Genomic DNA, 24421 nt, shown 5'->3' with positions numbered 1-24421 from the left:
AAACCCAGCCTTTCCTTCGTCCTTCTGTGAGGTGGCAGAGGGGCCTCTGCATGTGTGTGCCTGCAGCTTGAAGCCAGGCTCTTGGAAATGCAGCAACCACGACAGGCTGAGCACGGCGTGCCCCGCCAGGCGCCCGCTGGGCTCTGCACCCACCCCTACTGCTCGCCCCCTCGCAGTGCAACAATTTACCCCTGAATAAATTAGCAATAATTGGAAATCCACTTCACTGGACCTTACACAGCATGACTAATGTGACTCACTTTTTAGCTCTGTTCCTTTTGTGTGACTACCCAGCAAAGAGGGTGCCTTAGAAAAGACAAGAACCAGTAAACTTTATGCTATGGAAAAAGAAATTACAGTCTCTGAAGAGTGATATAAAGGTTTAATGGGTGCTTTGGATGCACAAGAAGCGAGTGTGCTAAGAGTGCTGTGGGGCACAATGCTCCTACTGATGGCTTTTTGGCTTTGTATCCTTGTCTTTACCTTTCAGACGGTGCATGTTAATTTTGGTGGCATGGGGACAAGGCTCACAGAAGTACATCTCTGCAACAAAGGCAGTACAAATCTGCAGAACACAAATAATTTTGAAGAAAAACTCCAGACTTGTGCTGTTTACTAGCAATGTTTCAAGGGCTGGGTGGGCTGAGAGCTATCTGAATCTCAGCCTTTGTCTTTGCCTAGATCTCTTATGAGAATGTGGTTAAGCCATTTTAATTCTTCCTTTATGTAAAAAAAAATAATATTAAAAGTTACTTAGAATGGTTAACATAGAGAAATTACAGCATAAAAACATTACATGCCAGATAGGTAACTTTTAAGAAGCAAGAGTGCAAACACTGTTAATTCTGGAGTGTCACATACATCCATTTTCTCTCATAACCCTATTCAAGCTCATTGTATCAACCTAATTGCCAGGCTATATTTTTTCAAGAAAAATAAAATGAGGAGTGTTCAGCACATAAATGCCTGTGTAAGCCCTGTAATATAGCACAGCTACAATATTCAAACAATTTGGCAAATTCTGTGCACTCGCAGTAACTTGCAACCTGGTATATGAAGTAAGCACTGTGAATTACAATACAGAATTTGCAACATAATCAGTGTGGGTTTATTAATGTTATATGCAAATGCCATGTTTAAATATTTATATTTTGGTACCTGCCAACAGGTATTTTCCATTCTAGGGGGAGTACTTTTCTCTTGATTTATGCACATAATTCCTACTACATGAAGCCCAGATATGCATGCGGAAGGAGAGAGAAATGCATCCCTGTAGCTATAATTTTTTCTAAGACATTAGTGAGACAAGTGTTTCACAATTGCTGTGCAGGATCCTTAAGCAGAAATTGTAGTGCATGAAACAATCCCAATTTCCAAGGAAAAAATTATACCCTTTCATTCTCATAGCAGCATGTAACTAAGGTTTAGATGAGTGAACAGATGCATGCAAAAATCAGCCATGAGAATGGAAAACATTCATTTTCACAATCTGCTAAATCTGCTAGGTATGCATGAAACGAAGCCAGAGAGATCTCCAGCAGAACGCAATGTCACAGTCTTGGCACAACGGGGAACTTTCTCAGATGCTGCTTGTGCCAGCACTGGCACTTTTACTGTACAGCTGTGTTTAGAGAACACTGAAATACACTGGAATCTCAAAGAGTTAATGATACAACTGCTATTAAAATACATTCTCTCTACCTCCCACCTTTTCAGGAAATTAGATGGGATTTTTTTTTCTTATTATTGCAGCTATTGCTTCACATGAAGTAACAAGTTCAATAGTGAGATTTTCCAAGTGTGTATCCCTCTGCAACAATGCAAGTCCCTTATCAAACCTTTTCAATGAAAATCTGGTTTTGTCTTCACAGCACATACATGACCCTGGCTTAGTGATCTCATGCAATGCTCAAAAAAATCTCAAATTTTATATTCTTTTTTTTATTACTGTTATTCTCAGATTGAGAATAAATGAGCATATAATTAGAATGAGTAGATTAAATTGAATTAAAGAGCATAGTCAAATAATCGCCTAAATAGCAGATTCTCAGAAATATGGTTTCTGACTTTTCAAGGGTGAATTAAATGTCTGACTCTGTTGAAATGTAGGTCTTATCAATTTAACGTCACAGCTGGTGCCTGGCCTCCAAAAGCTTGATTCTCTAAAGCCCAAAGAAAGCAAATGCACCACCCTGTTTCATTTTAGCACGTTGCAAACAAGGGCTGTGGGCAAGAAACCATACATGGAAAAGCAGGAAGGGAGGAGACTGTTTCCTTGAGTGGCAGGACTTCCTCTGGCAGCTCCTTTGTGCCTCCTCTTGGTGCAGGAGTCTCAGGTCTTCCCTTTCCTAAAGAAGGCACCTCCAGTGTCTTTTCCCCTAAATTGCTTGGAAGCACTTGGTTTGAGCAGCACCTTCAGGATGAAGACCTTTTGTGGAAGTGACAGGGAGAGGTTTTCTGCAGAGACAGTGTTTTTTTCTGGTCTCCTGATGGGATTCTTTCTTTTGGAAATCTTGCAGCTTCACACAGAAGGGGAATTTCATAGCTTATCTTTTGGTATCTTGGATCAATTTTAATGGCAAAAAGCATTAAAGGATCTTGTCACATGGCTTCTGGAATCACATGGAGAGTCCAGGGTGTCTCCACACTCCAAGGCTGCTGCTCAAGCACTGGCATTTATATTTCTTGGCAAAACCTGCATTTATGTACTCAATTTCCAGAACAGGGTGAAAACCAGATGCCCTTCTTTGCACCATGCAGCTTACACCCTGGGATGTCTACATGAAAGATACTGTGATGACGGGGTTTATTTTAAGGAGGTGGTTGATTGGTAGCCTACAGTGTTGCCCTTTTCATGCCACACTCTGGAAGGGAAAAAAAAAACCTATGAAAGGAGGTGTGCTTGCGCCAAGGCACTCTGTGAAGTGTACCTTCCCTCTGATCTATGACCTGGAATCAGTCCCCAGAGGCAGGGAGGTAGATGCTGCCAGGATGGCCCTTGGACTGCTTACAAAACTCTGCTGGAGTCCTGACATGAGGAGGAGGAAAATGAAAGGAGTAGTTTGGAAAAAAAATACTTTTGTTTAGGCCAGATCTGTGACCTGTAAAGCTGCCTCAAAAGGGATACACAGCCTCTATACTTCCTTCAGAGGCTCCATCAAAAGGAATGCCTGGAATCTGCAGCTCTGTGCAGTATAATGTTTCACTGCATACTCCTTCCTCTTTGTTATGCTCCAGAAGTGTGCATTACAATTTCATACCTTCTTCAATGACTTACTTCTCTTTTTTTTTTTTAGGGTGTTTCTCTTTCTTGCCATTTAAAAGATTTCCAGGGAAATTTCCACCAAAAGAATGGACAAATCAATTGTCTAAGTCAGATGCAACATCAGTGTCCACTTCTCTGGCTTGTCCTATAATTGACAATAATGATTTTTAACAGTGCTTTGGGGAATGAGTACTCTGTATTTAGGAAATCCAGGCAAAATCTGCAAGTTTTTCAATATTGTGATGAAAGGATAGTGCCTTTGCTACTATGGTGATTGGGGTGCAAAGCCATGCTTTGGGATGCTATGTCATGGGTTGCAGAGATGATTTCACATAAGTGAAAAACATGTAATTCCCATTCTGTGACAGCCTGGTGCAGCCACTTGGGAAAAAGCCACAACAACAACAACAACAAAAACCCCAGAACTAGTTCACTGTGGTTACAGCAAAGCAGGCTCTTCACTGCACGTGCTGTGAGGCTACCTTGGCAGGCCTGTAGGTTGCTTCCACTGACAAATGCTGGGGAACCCATTTGCGTGGTTAGATGAGTGCACAGGAGAGAAGATGGTGTGCAGCCTCGGCAAGCGCTGGAAGCGCGAGGCACAGAAACGTGTAAAGTGCCAAAAGGGAGCTGGCAGAACATTACACTTGTATGAAATGGGAGTAATCTCATTACCAGAGGTGATAACCATTGCACCCCTGATGGAAATGCATAATTACTGAAAACAGCTAATCAACTGCAAGAGCAGCAGGGTAGCCAGAAGTTCCTATCTAAACCATCTACTGTGCTTAACCCAGTTGAGCTGCTCCTCCTCCTCCATCACCTTCTACAAAAGGATCAGTAAAACATGCTGCACATACAGACCCTCACATGTGGGTCAGCCCAGCTGAGTGATACAGTGCTTTGAATTTTTACTTGCAAATAAAACATGCATCAGTGAAGTCTCCGACTTATTTCTACAAAATGCTCAAGCATGCCACACTTGCAGCTGCTCATTTCATAGCTACATCTCTAGATAACCAGAATTTGGAATTAACAGCCTAATATCCGACTTCTGTTGAAAAAAAGTTGACAGCAAGCTTCTTGCCTTTAATCTCTGACTTTGAGAAATCTTGCCTTTAATTTGCTAACAATATATTTGGCTATGGACAGTAAGAGGTGATAATTCTCAGACTAATGGTAAGGGAAATTGACCTGTTAATGGGATCTGAGGAACACTTGCTCAGCCTCATTGATGGTGAAACTGGTAATAACCAGGTGCTAGATTCAGCAGCTGCAAGAACATAGTTTTTTAAATTTTTCTGATCCTTTCAGTCTCTATCCAGGCCCTTCCAACAAAAAGAAGAACTGGCTTGAATTGTTTATTGAACTACAACAGGTGAGGGAAGAGTAGAAAGGGAGGGAGAAAATATCTCTTGGCAGTTAAAAGTAAAATGCATAATTTTCTAGTTACAATTAGAAAAGCAGTAAAAACTGCACGAATTGTTTCAAGGTCTTTAACAGGACAAGCTGCTCATGGAGCTGGCAGGCTATTAGGAAAATGCAGAAATGAAAATTTCCCTGCTAGTATAGTGATGGTATCAGTTTCATGTCTGTTGAGGATCTGATTTCTTGATGATGTCAGTAAACTAGGAATAGAACCACACAGGGACACATGCACTGTGATGCTTGAAAAAAAAGTCATAGACCAAAATGTACAATCTGTCCCTTGCGCACAGATATAAATCCAGGTCTGTCTTCTCGTGTTTCATGTCCTGACCACTAAGCTAGAAAGTCAGCTTCAGGCCTAGATTTGGTCTGTGGCCCAGTTAATATCTACTTATTTAAAGCAAGGTGGAGGATGCCTCTTCCACAGGGGTGCATACATACAGATGGAGCACCAGGGTGCTTTAGCAAGCAGGGTGCTGCTGTCATCACTCCAGATAAGGACAAATAGGCCTGTGCTCCTGGCTTCCTGGACAAGTTTTCTAACCACTAAGAAAGTCATGCAATCACACATCTATTTCAGGAAGGAAAGGAGACCACTTCATCCATCTGCCTCCTCAGAGCAGGGTTATCTACCACTCTACACCAGGCTGATAAGGGCCTCACCCAGCCAGGGCTTGGATACCCCCATGGAGCAAGGATAGACCAGTGCTCTGAGCAGCCTCTTCCAATGGCTGACCACCTGCATGGCAAAGACTTTATTCCCTTTGTCTCCAGTCAGCATCTTCCTTCAGGCAGGCTGTGGCTATTGATTCCAGCCAGTCTTTGGCCTTCCTCATTCTATGCTTACATATCCAGGTAATATTTCTGCATTCCTCCTTGGAAGCCCATTCCTGCATCCATTTCCTATATTCTTCCTTTTTGTGTTTGAGTTAAATCATGAGTTCCCTTTGCAACAAGCTGGCTGTCTGCCATGCCTGCCTGTTCTTCCACCCTTCAGATGATTTTTTTGTATTTTGTGCAGATTGTCACTGCAGTCTGACTAGCCCTTATGAGCTCCCTTGCCTCCAGGGGAAGCTTAATGTGGAATTGGTTCTGTCTACAGCTGAAGTCTTGTGTCCTTCTCTTCATCACTGCCTTCAGTGATCATAAACTCCAGCATCTGACAGCTCCTGCAGCCAAAACTGCTATTGACTGACAGTTCATTTTCATTCAGGATTCCAGCAAAGCATCTCCCCTAGTTAGTTGCTCGGCACTTCCACCAAAAATTTGTCTTTCTTGCATTCCAGAAATCTGAGTGTCTTGTGACCTATCATGTGCTCCTGTCAGTAAATTCTAGCATGGTTAAAGATCTCCATGAGAGTCAGAAAGAATTTGAGATTCAATTCAAATTGTTCAATTCAATTGAACAATTGTTCAATTCAATTGAACAATTGTTCTTCAATTGTTTAAAGACATATTTGTCCACAGTCTCTTCTTGATCAGTCACCATCAAGACATTCCTGTATTCTGGCTTCCCCTCTGACCCTGATCCATCAGCTTTCAGTAAGCCTTTTACTGATGCCACCATGGACATGACCATTATTTCCTCTTTTCTAGCCTAGCCATCTTAAAATAAAAAAGCCACGGCTTGTGTGCTTTGCATGTGTCTCTTGTCAGTCTGCTAGGCAAATTTTGATTGCTCAAGTGCCTCAGACAGAAAATATTTGTCTGATAACCTTGGCATGAAAGAGACAACAAGCCACCACAAGAAGACAGAAATATTGCTAGTAGGCACAAAGGCAAACTTTCAAGCACTTAAGAGTACATTCAGGGGTATGTCTAGGAATAGCACTCTTGAATGCAGCTGTTTAAAGTTAACTCAAGGCAACTATAACATGTTCCAGTGCTAAGGATGCTTCAAAATACCTGAAATTGTAAAGCTGCATGATGAAGTAAGAATAAACCCTATTGTTCATGATATCTATTGATTTGACCTGGGTAAAGAAGAAGACAGGACAAAACAAGCTGACATCATGATTTCATGATAATTACTCAGCACTGGTGAAGCTGCTCCTGAAATGCAATCCCCAGCTTTGGCCACTGACTTTGAGAGAGGTGTTGAGAGACTGTGGAGGGCAGTCAAGATGTGAGAAAGCTTTTGACACTGCTGCATAAAGCAACTTCAAAGGGAATGTGCTAATGCGACAAATGATCCCAAATGGAAGTTCTAGTTTCCCCTGCCAGATATATTCATCAGTAAAACAAAAAAAAGTCACAATTCTATAAATGCTCTGCTTCATTCAAGGAATTGAGCTTGATAGCCACAGCAGATTTACAACACATTCTAAGTTTCCTAAGCACTTAAGGAGTTCAGGGTGCCACTTGTCTGGCTGACAAGGTGGGAACTTCTTGCATGTATCTTGCCTATTTAAAAGGCAGCACAAGCTCTCTTCTCTTGGACAGTGAGAGTAAAAGTAGGGCCTATAGGCAGCCCAATGTGAAACCCCTGGCAAGACTTCATTGAACTGAGAAGCTGCTGCTTTGTTCCACTGTTCCTCAGCAGCACCTCATTTGCTTCCCTAGCATTTCTTCACACCCTGCCTTCCACTTACCAGCTCTTGGACCACACTGGAAAAGAGCCTCCTTACCTCCAGCTACCGTGGACACAACCAGCTCATAGATGTTGCCTCTGCCATTATCTGAAGTGCCCACTACTACTCGTTAAATATGCACAACATACATCGTCATCGTCATTATTATTATTATTATTATTATTATTATTATTATTATTATTATTATTATTATATTTTTTGACCTTAGTCTGCCTTCCAAGACTATATGGCTTTGACAAGTGAGACTTGTGGCTCTGTTCACCACTAGCAGCACAATGAAATCCCAGAGATTCCATGGCAAAAAACAAAAAACAAACAAAAAAAACCCCCACAAACAAAAACAAACAAACAAACATACAAAAGTGTGTGGGGGGGAGATCTCTGAGAGCCCTTGTTTATGGCAAAGAGCTGCTGCTTTTCCTGCAGGAAACATCACCCCCATGAAGGCACAAGCCATGCAAAGTTTTGCTGTGTAGCACCACACCTCAATGAATGTAGGTGGATGTAGGAAGAGGTGATGTCTGATGACCAAGAATGGGAATTGCTGTCAGAGGTTAGAAGCCAGTTGCTCTTTCTGCTAGTTTCTGTCAATTCACATCAAGCACTACCCAGAAGTTGCTCAGTGCATGAATCACCTCTAGCTACAAAATAAAGCATATGTGTGCAGGGCTGCTTGTAACAGCCTCAAGCACTGAGAACGACAACCCACCTTCACATTTCTGGGAATTTCTTTTTCTCCTCAGTACCTCCACAGTACCTCATGGATGATAAGCAAATTTGAAAACATGAAGCCAGATTCTGAGGTCAGGTGCCCTGGCTGGCAATGTTCAGGTGATGCTGCTGTTGTTTTCCACATGTTGGTCCTGAAGGAGCTTCTACAGAGCATCTACTCCAGGAAAACACATACTCAGATCCAAGAGTGCTGGGTGGCAGAGCCAAGCATCGTTCATCCCTCCCTCCCCATTCAATAACTTCTTTCACAGCCAGGCAGCAGCCAGTCACAGCAGGCATAGGATCATATGGAGGAAGGGTGTTCTGCTCAGTAACCCCATTGCCCCCCTTGCATCTCCATCTCTCTCTTCCAGAGACTGAAGGCAGATGATGAGTATCCAGTCAGGTGATGCGGCTGCAACTCTCTGGTCATATAACATAATTTTTCTGTATTTCCACATGATCTTTCTTTATTTCTCACTTGACAGTTGCTTCCATATGGAAAATGAAGAGCTAAGCCTATTGACCCAAGCTGAGGAGATAGACAAACATTTTAAAAACAATCTGTCTTAAGGGCCAAGTGTATATACCTTCCAACTCTGACAGCAAACCTGGAAACAAAATGCCATAGCACTGCTCATTACTTAAGGGGGAAGGAAAGGCAGATCTTTTATCAAGGACCATGTGCTCCTGGGAGACATGAAGTTTGTGCCCTTCCTGATGTGAGAAATCACAGGCACGTTGTACGCCCATTTCTCTCAACACTCTCAGCACCTCAGACCTCTGTGGCAGTGGCTACAAGATCCCTGTGTGCTTTAAAGCATCAGGCTTATGGTCTGTTGCCTATGGAATAAAAGAACACATTTGGAGGACAGATTTTTGAAAAAGAGCCACAACAGAGGGTGAACTGCTATTTCCCATTCCTAGTAGGGTTCATAATCATTGGTGCAAAATGCATTCAATAGGGTATAAATCTTGGTCCTGTTGATGCCAAATGATATGTGTTTTCCCACTGAAATAATGGTTAGAATGTTCTTCCTCATGGCACTGCCTTCAGAGGAGGAAAGATAGCTTGGCCACTCAGGTATTTCACACTCTCATTTGTAATTATTGAAATTGTCTATTTGATAAGAAAGAAGAAACTTATGAGACAAGATGGAAGCTAAAAGAAGTTGCCATAAAATCTGTACTGGGCCAGCAACACTGAATATGATGTTGTAAAATCTAGAAGAAATAGTTTGTCATGTTTTTGTGACTGGTAAGTTTATTAAGTGGATTCTTCTTAGTCCTCCACATAGAAGATTTCTAATTTCATTATTTCAGTGCTACAACTGTGATTAAGTAAAGCCTCGGATTTTAACTGCAGAACATTTAAAATAATTTACAGGAGATGCATAATTCACAATTTTAAGTAATAAAAGTTTCATTCTGCAACTGTATTGTGAACAAAGATTTTTAAATTGAAATATGACACAGTACATACCCTTATAGCTATTCAGTTTATGTATTGCAGGACAAGCAAGTTCATTCTCCCACTCATCCCCTGTTCCACTGCCTGCAGCAACTGTCCCAGAACTGTTCTTCAAAGTGTGTAAGGAGAACTCCATCAGGGTCTCTGTGGAACAGCTTGATGGGCCTTTCAGTAAAGAGATGAGTGTTCCTTCTGCACTGCTGTCAGTCTTCCTACAGCTGGAATGCAGAGGCAGCCTCCCAGGACAGGAGAAGGTCTCTGTGGCTGTCCCATGCTCATTTGGATAACTGAGAATTAGCCACAAGGCATGTACAAATCAATGTGTGGGTTATATATGAATTATCAATTGTGGTATCTCTTCCTACTCAGTGTATTTCCTTTGTATTTGAGGCAGAACATGACCACTCCCAGATTTCACCTCATGCATATTTCACTCCATTTTCCCCTCCTGCACTATTTGTGCCATTTATCTTGTCCTATATTTACTTTCTTTTTTTTCCTACTTTTGGGAAAAGCATCTAATATCCCTGTAGCATTAGTTTTTCTTTGTTAATGTCAAAAAATGTTAATCCGTGAAGACTTGCTTCCTAGATAATGTTAATTCAGCTGCCAGTTTTATAATAGGATTATGCTTTCCAGGATTTAAAAATCCCACTTGTTAGCTACAAAACAGACTTCTACTAACAGCTATAAAATCTAATTTAATCCCTATTGGCATTAACTAAATAGCTGAGGTATAATTTCTGTCTAGCTGCACTTAACACCCTGCTATTGCCATAAATATATAAAATTCCCTTTGAAGTTATAAAAGAAAATGTTTGGTAGGATAAACAGGGTCTCGTGAGTCCAATCATATGTTATCTCCAAGGCATAACAAATGTTGTTTACATATTGTAAGGATTTTGTGGACAGCGTATTTAAATATATTCATCCATGTTTACATGTATTAATTTGCCCTTTTTCTCAAGAAAATGCATACTAAATTATGATCTATAAATAGTCTATTTAAAAATAATTGGTTAATGAGTGGAAGATTTGGTCTGTGTGGAATCAAAGCTTAAAATGTAACCAAATAACCTGACTAAGCTGGAAGAAAATACCAATTTGTTCCACATATCCCCTTTTAATGCACAATTGTATTGTGAAACCTTAGAAGATAAAGTTATCTGAAGTCTGGCATAGGAGCAGCTATTTTAAGGCAATCTAGAAAGAGGCTGTAACAAGTTAGGAGGAAAGAATGAGCAAGTCATGGTTTATAATCATCCTAAAATGAACAGCCAGGATCTTTATAACCATTTGCTCCCAAATGAGGAACAACACAAGGATTTATGGTCTTCTGGAGCTCAGTGATCAAAATAAAGAAAAGTATTTATAATTATTTTCTCCCAGTCTTGAAATAACTGGTAAGTACATTGTTCTGGAGAGGGTAGCCCTGCTGCACTGCAGTGAATGAAGGATAGCAAAAGAGCCATTACAGCGACCCACAGCAGGCAGCACTGTGTTATGCAGGAGTTAAAGCAGCAATCTCAGAGCAACCAGGCTGCCTTAAAGATAGAAATTGTTAGTCAGCCTCAGAAAACACGAGAATTTCATTTATGCTTTCAAAAAGATGCAAAGTGCTGATCAGACTCCACAGTCAGCTTATCAATTTCCTTATTGATAGACAAAAAGGCAGTTCATTTTGTGATATTACAGACAAAAAGAAAAATAAGCAACCTCAGCAAAGCAGCTGAAATTAACATCCAAATCTGTGGCAGGCTGGATTTACAGACATGTACACTTGTTTTTGGAGAGTTATACACTGTGCTTTGGACAGCACATTTAGGTATGCTAACAACTGCACATGCTCCATACAGCTGTAAAAAACACTGTCAAAACAGTAACTTTTCAAATGCAGCTGGATGTTTTGACTTACTCATAATAATAATAAAACTGGCAAGTTTTTCACTTCTTTGTAAAAGAATTTCTTGCTTGGACCCCAAATTCTGGGCACGGCAATGTGTGACCTAAGGATGCATTAAGAGCTTTCATGCCCTTGGAGCCTGCTGCATACTGTGGAGGCTGCAGAGCTGTGCAGGTTTAGATGGGAATAAAAAAATGCATATAGTTCCTAATGCTCCATCCCCATTTGTTATGGCTTTTACGGCAGGAAAAATTGCAATACTTGCATTTTGTGTTCTATTCTGTATGTGAGTGCACATTAGATTTGTGGCTCTGGATGCCCTCCACTGTCAGTAAGCCAGAGATTTTGGGTATCAGCTTGTTCCATGAAAGTATATTCTTTTGGTGTATAAAGCAGAGCTTTACAATCTTTCACAATTTGGAGAAGACAGTTATTCACAGAATATGTAAAAACCAGGGCTTTAGGAAATCATAATCCATGTGTTTTGTCTTCTGTTCAACAGAGATAAATTGCTCCACTCTAAGTTAAAGGGATGTCATGATATGGGTTTGATTCATGGTGGAAATAAATGGCTGGTTTTAGACAGTTCTCTGCTTATTTCACAACTAGCACAGTTCACATGTCTTCAATTCAATATTTTCAGGTGTATAGGAGGAATAAGCTCAAATTCCCTAAGGGCTTAAGTCTGAGTTACTCATTTAGACACAAATGTCCTTAATTCATGAAATGTGAAATGTTATCTGAATAAGGACAGAGAATCCATAGCACTGTCAGTATTGTGAGCTCCTGTCATACAGTGGAAGGAAATGAGGCTTTTGCGTAGGTACTGGTGGTTTAGTTCCTGCCACTAGGATCCTTTTATCTGCTCTCCAGAAGAATAGTAGATGAACCCAAAGATACAGATGTTAGACATCATGTTTTTTTGGGTATCTTGGCAGCTAACACCTACCAAGATTCCCAAGCCTAGTCATGACAACACACACCTTCACTTTCATCTGCAACTTCCATGTGTATGGTTATGCTGTTTCTCCATCTGACATCAAAAATTCTTTTCTCTTACCCAGCATCTCACCACATTTTCTTGTGTTGCTACCTAATAACCCTAGTAAACCCCAGGTGAACAGGTATTGTTTAAACAGTCCGGAAAATAAACCACAGATTTCCCCATAATCTTCTGCGTATCTCTGAGGTTCTTCTCTTCAGTGGGACAGGTCCAGCTTTGATGGCACCAATGCACTGGGAAAAGTACCATGCATTTCCACCTTTCCTTCCCTACCTATTTTGCCCAAATCAGACCACAGGGCCACTGTATCACTACCTGTGACCATAGAGATACCTTGCAGACAAGTTTACTAAAGAGTGCAAGGGCTATGTTCTCTGTGTGTCCTACCACTGTCTGGTCCATGTCCCTGTTGATGACGGTCTCTGGGTTCCCTCACGTTTCACTTGCCACTCTGTTTTAGCAGTGTGGGCCTTGCAATGAGGAAGAACAAGCAGGGTGGACTACTGACCATGAAAGCACAATGAAATCTGAAGTTCAAGACCAGGCTCAAGATTAATTGCAATAGAAACGTGGATACACAAACACATTCCAATGCCTGCTCATTTCCAACAAAAAAAGCAAAGGAGCAAATGGTGTTAAGTGCTGAGTACCCCTGAGACTGAGAGAGGAGCAGTACCTTTATCATTTTCTCACCCCATTGGAGCACTGACAACACAACACAATGCATGGCTTTGCATACAAAAAAAGTGCCCAAATTAGATCCCACAGATTGTTTCTCAGCTACCCATGTAAACTGAACTTTTTAGTATTACCTTGGTTTTCTGCAGCACACTTGGAACTCAACAGCTCCCTTCTAACTGAATGATAGGTGCTCAATGGCTGTGTAGGCAGGTCCTTCCTGCTACAGGAACAGATGAAATATTGAAATTTGGTCCAGAAATGTGTAGCAACCCATTCAAGTCCTGCAGTTAGCCTTTCGTACCCAGGTGTGCTGATGTGCCTGCAGACAGTGGACTACACACAAAAGTGAAGGACTGTGACTTACAAGTCCATACAAATATTAACTGTACGTTTTAAAATATTTTCCTAGGTCTATTAATGTATTCCTGTCTGAAATCCCCATTAATACTGAGCCAAGACATTTTCCCTAAGTTTCTAGACACCATTCTGTCAGCAGTAATGGTTACATCAGTACATGTCCAAGTCAAACTTAATTGGATACATCTGAATCAGTGGAAAAGAAATAACTGGCAATTCAAAGGCTCTGCTCGAAGAGAAATAGGCATTACTGAGCTCATTAAGAAGAAAATTGCTGAATATTGCGATCTCCTTATGAATCCTCAAATCTTTATGTAAGGAAGATGATTGGCTTGTAGAGTAAAACAATAGGAACAAAAACTTTTATTGTCACAGTCAGTACTCAGGAGTGGCAGTTCTTCCAGGACCATGGTGGGATTAATGAGGAAATGAAAACACTTTACAACTTTCATAAAAATGTATATTCATCAGAACTCTTCAAGGATCAAAAAGGCCTTGCAGAGTTTCACCATACAGTTCAGCTCCCCTACAATAAACCAGAGAGACTTTTGGACTCCCCAATTCCTACAGAAGAAATTTCCCATGCTACTCAGACTTTTAATAATGGCAAGCCAGTGGGGAAAGCAGCATTCCCATTTTAATTTTGTGCATCTTTTGAAAAGAAGTCACCCTACTATGCGCCTGTGTACATTTAATCATTCTCTACACACTTTATCAGCAAGCCTTCTCCCTGTAGGAGGAATACAATTAGGTACAGTACTAATTTATTATAAATAAAGCAAAGACCTGGTAAAATAACCTAGTTATCAATGTTTCATGCAACTGTGCCTATGAAGTACCAGCTAACAGTCTCACTATGAGCCTAGAGAAATACCTGCAGCATTGATAAATCTTAACCAACACAGCTTTATTAAAAAAAAAAAAAAAAAGAGAGATTATCATCATATAATACAGGAAAACTGTTGGGTTTAATTGAAGTAACTAGAGATTTATGGAAACCAACTGGAGCTTTCTTCCACTAATACCATAAAATCCTTCAATAACATCAATAAGGAAATGCATCTCAACAAAGAAAGCCTCACATTTTTTTTGTATACCACACTGACCCATTTTATGTATTTATCTCCACCCCCGAATTTAGTTGAAGTGTTGTTTTATATGCAAGAGCCTCTTGTCATCAATGATAAGGACTAAAAAGGTCAGAAGGTCTCAGATTAAGGGGAAAATGGTAGGCAAGGATGCCCTCTCTCTGGAGTGCTGTTTGTTCTGACCCCAGGATGAGATCACTAGAGAGATGGAGGAGGCATTCTCACAGGGAGAAATCTCCATAAAATCAGCATGTTTGTGGATGATCTGCTCTTGACTGTAATGAACTAAGAGTCATCTCTTACGTATGTGTTATTCATACTGGAACACTTTGAAAGGTGGCCAGGCTTTAATCCTATTTTTAAAAACAGTCAATTCAAAAGAATTAACTGATTTTTCCTTCCCTCATGACACAGCACAATGAGTTTTAAGTGGCTCCACGATGTTAGGTAGGAACACATTTATGCTATGATTCTAAGAGGACATGCTTCGGATTAGTAAAATAGGTCCTTCCCTAGACCTCCTCTTAACAGAACCAAATTTCCCCTCACTGCTGAGGAAACTGGGAAGAACAGGAGAGACTCAGGAGCCACCACTTCCTCTCTCAAGGAAAAGATATGGGGAAAGGACAAAGCTGAGGCTTTCTCTTCCCCAGTTTCTCTTGCTTAAGTGCTGGAGGAGAGAGCAACATTTTTCTAAAAAAGACAAAGCGGCACAATGATGATTCACATTAAATAAAGCTTAGGAGATTAAACTCTAATCAGTCTGACATAATTCTACAGTGAAGCCCTGAGTATCAATAATTTTTATTGGATGAATGAGCTCCATATAGTTCCCATGAATCAACAATAAAATTTCCTGTATTCAAGTATTTTATGTCAGAGGAGTGCACAGACGTTTCTCAGCCATATGTGCACTCCAAGGGATTGCTTTTACACCTCTGGTACAAAAAAAAAACATGAGCAGAGGGAACATGGGGCTTTGTTTTGATTCTTAATTATAACACTGGCATTCCCCATGGAAAGAAAAGGCCAAATCCTATCACTTTCAAAATTTGCCTGCGAGAATTTTCAAAGGTCATCTCTGGCAGGAGGGACTGTGCCCTGCCTGGCCTGATGGCTCACTGAAGGGAGCTGCAGAGTGCACTGTATTATCCCAGTTTTTCAAAACCACCCTGCAAACCACAAACAGGATAAAGCCACAAATAGCATTGATTTGGAGGCATTAAAATTCTCCAAAATTCTTGCCAAGGACTCAGAAAGATATATAAAGGCTATAGTAGCACCCCCAACTGTTCTCTTGCTCGGCTGACCTGGCACCTAACACCTCCCAGATTCTCTGAAGAACTGCACCACCAAGACAGGATCCTGCTGGAAAAAAGACAGTTCTAGAAAACTCTCTTGTAGGGGTGGTAATTTTACATAACCCATGGGAACTAACTACAAAATCTCAGCTCACTGTGTCCTTGGAAAATGAATTCACTGACATGGAAATCTTCCTTACTTCAACAGGAGAACTTTTCCACGTGATAATAGATCCACCTGACCTACAAGCACAGTAAATGATGCAGCTCTACAGAGGAAAGCTACAGCAGGGACTGCTGGCTTGGCTGAGCGCCCTTGAGACAGCTCAGCTCCTACTCAGAGATCTTTCATAAGATGCAATTCAGCTTGCTGGCTTGTATGATTCATACAAGCATATCAATGCAGCCATTTTTAAAACCTTTTTATTTTTTAGAATCAAAATGAAAGCATATTCAGACCTTTTCCTGTGAAGAGCTGAAATAGATACATGCTATTTTTGTCTCTAAGAGTGTGATGCATTTGTGATATATCAACACTACAATCTGTATTATTTCTAATTTTATAGTTTTAGAATTTTTATTTGAACTGTACACTTTAAAATATCACCAAGGTCGTAATTCTGACTAATTTCTTTAAAATGCACATCAGTGGCAAAGAAATCATATCTTTGTCTGTGAATAGTACCTCAGGGAAGGTAACTTCCCTTTACTAATATTCAATTGTTCCCACAACCAAAACTTAAATCTCTGTTGTAGAAATACCCAAAGTCTTACAGAGTCAGAAACCTTGAGAGGCAACTGACAGTCTACATCATATGGCACTATGCATCTGAACCTGTAAAAACAGCACGTGGATCCCCAATCAGGATTAGAGAACAGCATGACATGTAGGGTATGTTCAGCAAGACTGATGCTACCTCTGTAAAATATATTTTCAGCAACATCAGCATATCTCCCTATTACCTTTCCTATTCTGAATTTGTGAACCCCCCCTACTGCTCTGTCTGGTCCCAAAGGTGCTGCAAAAGCCCCTGTGCTACTCATACCAGGATCAGGTGTAACCCTACCTTCAGGGTTAGTACTCAGCATACTACAACAACTTTGCTTATTAGCCATTTCTTCCCACTGGTTTTCCTCAGAAAATTCATTGAAATATTTTCTCCTTATGAATGCTGTGAGGTTTTCTGTGTTTTTCTGATTTAGTCAAAATATCAGATTCAATAAGATTCAAAAGAAGGGGAAAGAGCTGACGCCTGAAGTTGTGGTCAATGCTGTAGTTCTTGAAGGTAAGAAATGCAGGCACTGAAATGGTAAAGGAGATTAGGGTATGGGTATGGCTTCCCCCCTTCTGGTGCTCTCTGACCATCATTAGAAAACATAATTGTGGGGGTAAGGCACAGGGAAGGAAGTCTTTCAAAACTTCATTGAGAGAAAATACTGCATAGAAAATACTTAAATATTTTTATTTTCTGGCCACAGCTTCAAAAGCTGCTAGTGCAACCAAATGCAGTTTTACAAATGTTATCAGTTTCAGTAACAGGAAGCTCATCTTCCTCGTTTCCTTCTGAATGAGCAAGCAAATAGGGCTGCTGACATGCCAGTTTATCGATCTGTCAAATTTTAACTTAATCCTAATAAAAACCACACAGCATCTTGTTAAAATAGACCCATTAGATGTGGTTCAAGCTTGCTGCTTCGACTTCCTGCAAATGAAGATCTGTAGACAGGCAGGTTTGGCCCAAGGCACTGTGAACCTTCAGTCAGGTCCTGGTTTTCCCCAAATTCAAAAATTCTGTAGCAATTTAAAGGAAGTCCATACGTAGCGTTTTAAGTATTATAAGACACAGCAAAAAATAGTCAAATTCATCAGTACTATTTGAGAAGAATCAATAAAGGACAGACTCAGCATTGCTGTGTTTCCTAGTGGGTTCTTTCCCCTCAGCTTGAAATGACCCATTTGCAATGGGCCACTGAACACTGTACTTCAATGCACGTTCTTGACATATCTTTCACAGAAAGTCTCCAAACACCTCATAAACATTAATAAATTAAGCTGCAAGAGCAATAAGAATTTCAGCTTCACATTCATAGAACCTATGACTCAAACTCTTCCTGAGTATCTGTGGCAGATCTAAAAATGAAATTCAAACTTCCAATCACTTTGAATTAGGCTTCTCTACTAAATCATGCAATCACAGAGTCTAATTCAGGTTGGGAGAGATCTCAGGAGACCACCTCAAAGCAGCACTAACTACTGCTCTACACCAGGCCAATCACAGCTTCATCCAGCCAAGTCTCCTCAGGGAGGGAAGATACACCACCAATGGACAATTTCTTTCAGCCTCTGACCACCTGCGTGGGCAAAACATTTTCCCTTGTCTCCAGTCAGCATCTCCCCTCATGCAATCTGTACCCAGTTTTTTCCTTTTTTCATTTATGATCTTCTCTGAGAAGAGTGTGGCTCTGCACCCATTCAGCTCCTCTCAGGAAGCAAAGTGTCCATCAAGAACCAACTCAGCCATCTCATCTCCAGGATGAAGAAACTCAACCCCTCAGCCTGGCCTCCAGTGCCATGATCATCCTGATGGCCCTTCATGGGCTCCTTGCTGTTGGTCAGCCTCTCTCTTGTCCTGGGATCCACAGCTTGGCACAGGGACTCCTCACAGAAACGGTCAGAATCAAGGGCAGGGGATGGAGCCCTTCCCTGGACCTGCTGGGTGCAGCTGGGCCAGCACGGCCCTGGGGATGGTTGGTGCTGCAAGGACACACCAGTGACCCTGTGCAGCTTGTTGTGCAACTGCACCAGGGCCTTCTGGGCAGAGGTGCCTTTCTCCAGGCTTCAGGAACATCCCCCAGCCTTGATCTTTCAGGGATGACAGACAGCAGCCTCATGATGACACACGACAGCTCCCTGAGAGGCCTCCAGTGTGTCCTGTCTGGTCCCACACACCAGCTTATTTACATAGACCCTAACTCCATCCTCCCCTACTGTGGCTGCTCCTTCCCTCCCCAGAGTTTTGCTTCCAGGCCTGAGACTGGGCAGACTCTGACAGTAAATCCTGCAGTTTCATGGAGCAGTGCATCCATTTGACTGGTTTTCATTCTCATTTTTCCTGCTGATACACTTGAGGTAGCCATTTTTGCTGTCCTGCTCATCCCTCACCAGTTTTGATTCCAGACAAGCTCTGAACTTCCTCATTCTGCTCCTACAAGCCTGGACCACACTTTATGTTATTTCTTGGTAGCTTGTCCCCACTTCTACCTCCTGTTTGCTTTCTTTTTGCGCTTAAGCTGAGGCAGGGGCTCATCTGTCATCTCAAGTTTTCATTACCAATTTTCCCCCTAATTTCCTTGATATCTTATACCCAGTGGCACAACTTCACTTTAACAGAGCTAGAATTTTACCACCCTCGAGAAATTGCTACTGTCAACTTTGTTGTCTTGATCATAAAATTTTGGTTTTCTGTCATCGTTTATTACAAATAAATGCTTATGCTATGAATTATTTGATGTAATTAAGCTGCACCTAAAAATACTTCAGTTTTATACACAACTACATCTTGTATCACACAGCAGCAGCCTCTGAAAGGTGATGAAACAATACTAATTCACCGTGACAGGAGATATAATCCTAGTCTTTCAACACTGAATTTTAGCAACTGAAAAATGCTTTCCAATCATCTTCAGCAGCACACAGGAACATCCAGCAATGCTACTTTCACTTTTCAGAATTAAAACCGGTACATGCAAACTCTGTAAAATTTTTCCTTTCCAACATACCTGTAAAGAACGGAAGGTTAAAGAAAGCACTATCCAAGAGAGTCCTTCTGGAAAGCATTAACTCACAAGAAAAAGAAAATAATAAAACTTCATCCACATTTTGAAAGGAAATAGGAAAATTTTCAAGTCTGTTTTCCTAACTTTCTGGACAAGATACTTATACTCACACCCTGAACACTGCTTGTTGTAGTCTGAAGCATGGAGACACAGTTAGGAAAACCAACAAGTATGAAAATAATGTGACAGCAAACTTACATTCCTGTTGAGAAATAGCTTTTGTTAGGAAACATTTGCACCAATTTCTCGTATACATTGTTTAAGATGGCTGACTTGGCAGTTATTTTTAAAGTTGAACTCAATGATCTTAAAGGTTTTTTCCAATAATTCTATGGTTCTAAGACATGGAACATACTGAAATGGTTACTTCCATATGTTTAAAAAAAAAATTGTTTGCAAGCAAAACTGAATGCATGCTAGATCATTCTCACTTTTTCCATAGTTTAATGTTAACAAAAACTTGGCACAGGTACTTGACATATACACATCAATCTCCCACTTTGCTCTCCATCCCCATTCCAAACACTGATAATACCTGGGATCGAACTTCTGGTTCCTTGAGAAACATCCTTAACAGCATTTTCCCCAAAATTTCAGGAAGTATATATTTCCAAACACGCCAAGGCTCATGCACCAAACAGACTCATGCTGTTTTGCTCACAATCTGAAGATGCTTTTATTTCAATAACAAATTGCCCACCTGGTGATTCTGAACTAACGCTTCCTTTCCCACTTCTTTTCTTACACTGTTTCTTCCTCTTCCCTAAGAAATGTGTTGCAATAATAACAACATCTCCCACTCCTCTGTGATGACAGCTTATGCCCAGTTCTGTATTCCTGCAAAACTCCCTCCCTGCTTACTCAGACGGGACCTCTTTGAGTTCTGGGTAACCAGATTTTCCCAACACCCTCACAAAGCCTATCACTGTGACATTACTCTGTATATCTTAAGAGTTATCTTTGTCTTTCTGGTTGTCACTTCCCCAAGGCAAAGGCAATGTTTTTCCACAAGTTCTCTTTAGTGCTGATTATATCACACAGATAATTTTTAATTACCTTTCTGTTCAGAGCCACACCATCTTCACAGTCCAACACTGCACAATCTACATTTAGTGATGGGATTTTTCTTATCTTCTTTTCATCATCCGCAGGTACATAGAGCACAGCACGTCTGGGAACATACTTGTGTGATGATGTAAAGCGATAACTGAGCTTAGGAACACCAGCTGGCAGAAAAGAATCCACCCTGTAAAGGATATTGTTGAAATTAGATTATTGTCAGCAATGCTGTAAATCATACTTGACTGTATTTTAAAAGCAAAACATTCCTACCTAAATAGTGGCTGGGTTTGGGCTACTGACATATTTTTTCCCTTCGGAAGAGACAAGTTAGGGACATATCAGTATTACAGTTAATTACAATATAAAACTCCAAAACCACTGTGTTCAATAGAAGTTGCAAACTTAATCATAATTGATGACCTGCTAGGGCTGAGGTTTATGCAGCTTTAATTACACTGCCTATTCTGGGTGCTACAGCAAGTATGAAATACAGAAGGGTGGTGGTTGGTTTTTTTTCCTTGTCATAGGACTCCTCTGTAGGATGCAGACTGTGCTGGGAATGGAGCAGGACTGCTTTGGGGAGGAGCTGCTATCTGCTACATTTCCTCCAGGAGCTGGATGCCATGCTGTGAATGATGCAGGGGTGCTGGTTAAAACAAACACAGGTTTGTGAAGTTCATTTTGCAACCTTAGCATTATATCAACAAATGTATTTGCATGCAAATTTTAAATAAGCAAGATGGATGGAGGGGGAAATGAAGAAAAAAGAATGAAAACCCCAGGTAGCGTGGAACCTTGCTACTCTCTTCAGACCTTCACGTCCACAGCACAGACTTCCACTGGCAGAGTTCACAAACCCAGCAGCATCAGCAGCATGGTTTTTGGCTGTGGTGTCTTTTTAGATTTGTAAATGCTTTGTGCACCACACTTTGGCGCAGGTGTGAGCCTTTGGTGCCACATGGCCTGAGAGGATAACATCCCTGTGGCCCGTAGCTGTGAGCTCTGGGGTGGTCTCCCCCACATGCTGATATTCCTGGTGAGGCCCAGCTAACCTGCTCCAGGCAGGAGCTGGGTTACTGCACTTGGAGGCTGTGGGTCTGCCAGAGGAGGCTGCTCTTCAGTGCTGTGGGGAGCATGCTTTGCTCCATAATTATGAGCACAGAAATAAATTATAGAGTGCCACTGTGTTTCTTGGCCTTCCAAAAAAATCCCCTTGCCTGCTCCTGTTCCTCCCCACTGCATGCTGTACCCCCAGGCCTACTCTGCTACATCGAAGATGAGGACAACATAATACAATTTACCTTCGTGCTAAGCACAAGGCACTTACACCACAAAATAATCCTACCATATAACACCATTATGCATTATCATGTATATTATTCAGCACTTTGAATAATGCAGAGCTTTCCTAGCACCATGCTGAACATGTCATTATCACATCATGTCAGGGACCCATGCATTTTCCTGTGCCCCTCTTAATAATGCTTCCCAAGTTGCTAGACTTGGATGACACATGGCTACACACACATGTGGGTTTTCTTCAAAGCAAATACGACTAACACTCTCAAATGCCTGGAAATGAGTTCAGTCAATCTAAATCAGAGCCAGTGTGGCATGTCACTGACAGACCACTGTAATACTTGCCTTTCTAAGCTGAATCTGTTGAAGAACTCTCTCTTAAAGTTGAATATAAGAGTTGGGTTAAAAATATGAAAAAAGCTTTTATCACATTTTACCTCAGTAAACTAAATTTAAAAGGAAAGGATTCCATCATCTCATCTGCTGCCTCTCTGCATATCCTGTGTGGATCCATTTTAAGAGCCTACAAAAACCACTGCTGGGCTCTTCTTTGCAACATGCCTGGTAATGCTTAACTCAGTTTAAGAAAGGGGACAGCTTGGCAGTTAAATAGACATTATCCTATTAAAAGTGCCAGTGTTACCCTTGTTAATAACAGCAACAGCTTCAAGACTCAGATGTAGGAGGTCCTATCAGCACCTGGAGACATGCAACTGAGATCCACTGAGCCCCTCCAAAGTACTCTCTTTGCCTCTTTCACAAGCTGCTTCACGTTCCCTGCTTCAGGCTGAAGTGGGGATGGTAACAGAACTCGTGGCAACTCAAGTGGCTGCTAGACAAATCCACTTAATCTCATTTTCCTGCAGTAGTACACTTTGGGAGAGCAAGGACGGGGTGGAGAGTGGTATATCTCAAATGGAAAGAGGAGGATCTTTTTTCAGTGTGACACAGAGGTCAGTAAAGAAGTCTGCAGTCATTCCCATAACATATATGAGGGAACAAAAGCGATTAGTTTCCATTCTCTTTCTCTGATGGCTTCAGCCTTGTGGTTCCCAAGGGCACAAAGCAGCCAAAAAGCTCAGCCCATTAATAGTTAACTGCAGCCTGGAGCCAGGCAGCCCCTGAAGCACCCTTCATGACTGCCTCTCACCAGCCCTCCAACCTGCCAGAAACCTGATAGACATGGCGAGCACCATAATCTCAGAGCATGCTGAGATGAGATGTATCTTCTGTCACACGTTTCCCAGGATTTCTTCTGGGCTGTCATCAAACCAAGGGCTGTTTGACCAGCCGTTTTCCCTCTCACTGCTGCAAGCCCCCTGAAGGCAGCCCGGCTCTGCATACCACACACAATGGCCTGCAGTGTTGTGTAGGTGAAAGCACCATTACCTGCAGACCAGATTTAGTCAGGTGTCACCAGCCAGGTCTATGAACTTGTGTTTAGATGGAGGAGCAGTACAGCTTCCTCAGCAGACCGCCTGACTCCACAGAAGTGATAGACTTAATCAGTTAAAAAGCCATCATTAATAGGCTTAATGCTGGAAATGCTACTGCCTGGTGACTATTGCTGTCTCTCCCTCAGCTAAACAACTTTGTAACCACATGGGCTCAAACAACAGGTTTCTCAGGACATGAATTATTAAAAAATACACTGTTAATGTGTCAAATTATTAGTTTTATGGGATATCTTAGCAAGTTGAAGAAGAAATAATTTTTTCAAAAAGTATGGCCAGGAAAAAAATATATACAGCAGGAGATGGTGTCAGTGGACCAACACAGAATCCTTCTCCTTTCAAAACTAAGAGCTCTAGAAATATTCATATAAAATAAGAGTTCTCAAAATCAACATCGTACATCTCTTTAGGTACGACAGCAGTAAATGGCATCAATGCTAATTCTTTGACATATATTCTTTAATCATCACTGTGCATTTTGCTTGCAAAGTCATATTTTATGTTCTACAATAAAAAAGCAGAGGAACACATGGATTAATTAATAGATCCATTTGTCTATAGACTTATTTTAAACAGTGGCAAGGCTTGTAATGCTCTGTATATGAGCAGTTAGCAACTCTGGTAGGAAACACTCCCCTGATTATCTTGACTTCTGTTATGTTGATAGAATGAAAAAATCCCCAGCAGTTGCTTTTTTAGGACAAAAAACCCACACAGCACTGCAGTCTCGATTATACTGTTAACCCTGTGCCATAAAGAGGAGGAAAATCTTACATATGTTTCCTGGCTCCAAGTATTTCAATGATTCAAACTAAGCTTGACTATGCTTTAAACTAAACACATGGACAAAAGCCAAGTGAATTTGCTAAGACAATGTTTCTTCCTTTAAGCACTGTAAGTTAAAACAAGGACTAGGCTATTGGGTAATGCTCATTAAATTGTTTTACAGCAGCATATTTTCATTCATAGC

The 24421-nt window shown here is 41.1% G+C and overlaps 1 protein-coding gene across 4 annotated transcripts in view; it reads right to left on the bottom strand.

Moving 5' to 3' along the window:
- The window catches only part of CLYBL (citramalyl-CoA lyase), a 167012-nt gene that overhangs the window by 56848 nt on the left and 85743 nt on the right, over window positions 1-24421 (bottom strand). For all 4 annotated transcript variants that reach the window (XR_012579100.1, XR_012579101.1, XM_074535663.1 and 1 more), the window contains exon 2: window positions 20693-20882. Coding sequence is in view for 2 of the 4 variants with exons in the window: in XM_074535663.1 (XP_074391764.1) it covers window positions 20693-20882 (190 nt within the window). In the remaining 2 variants the exon portion in view is untranslated. The remainder of the gene's footprint in view (window positions 1-20692; window positions 20883-24421) is intronic.

Source organism: Zonotrichia albicollis, chromosome 2 (genome assembly GCF_047830755.1).
Source record: "Zonotrichia albicollis isolate bZonAlb1 chromosome 2, bZonAlb1.hap1, whole genome shotgun sequence".
Lineage (NCBI taxonomy): Eukaryota > Metazoa > Chordata > Aves > Passeriformes > Passerellidae > Zonotrichia > Zonotrichia albicollis.
The sequence above is the reverse complement of the archived record's forward strand: the minus strand, read 5'-3'. Positions and strand labels throughout refer to the sequence as shown.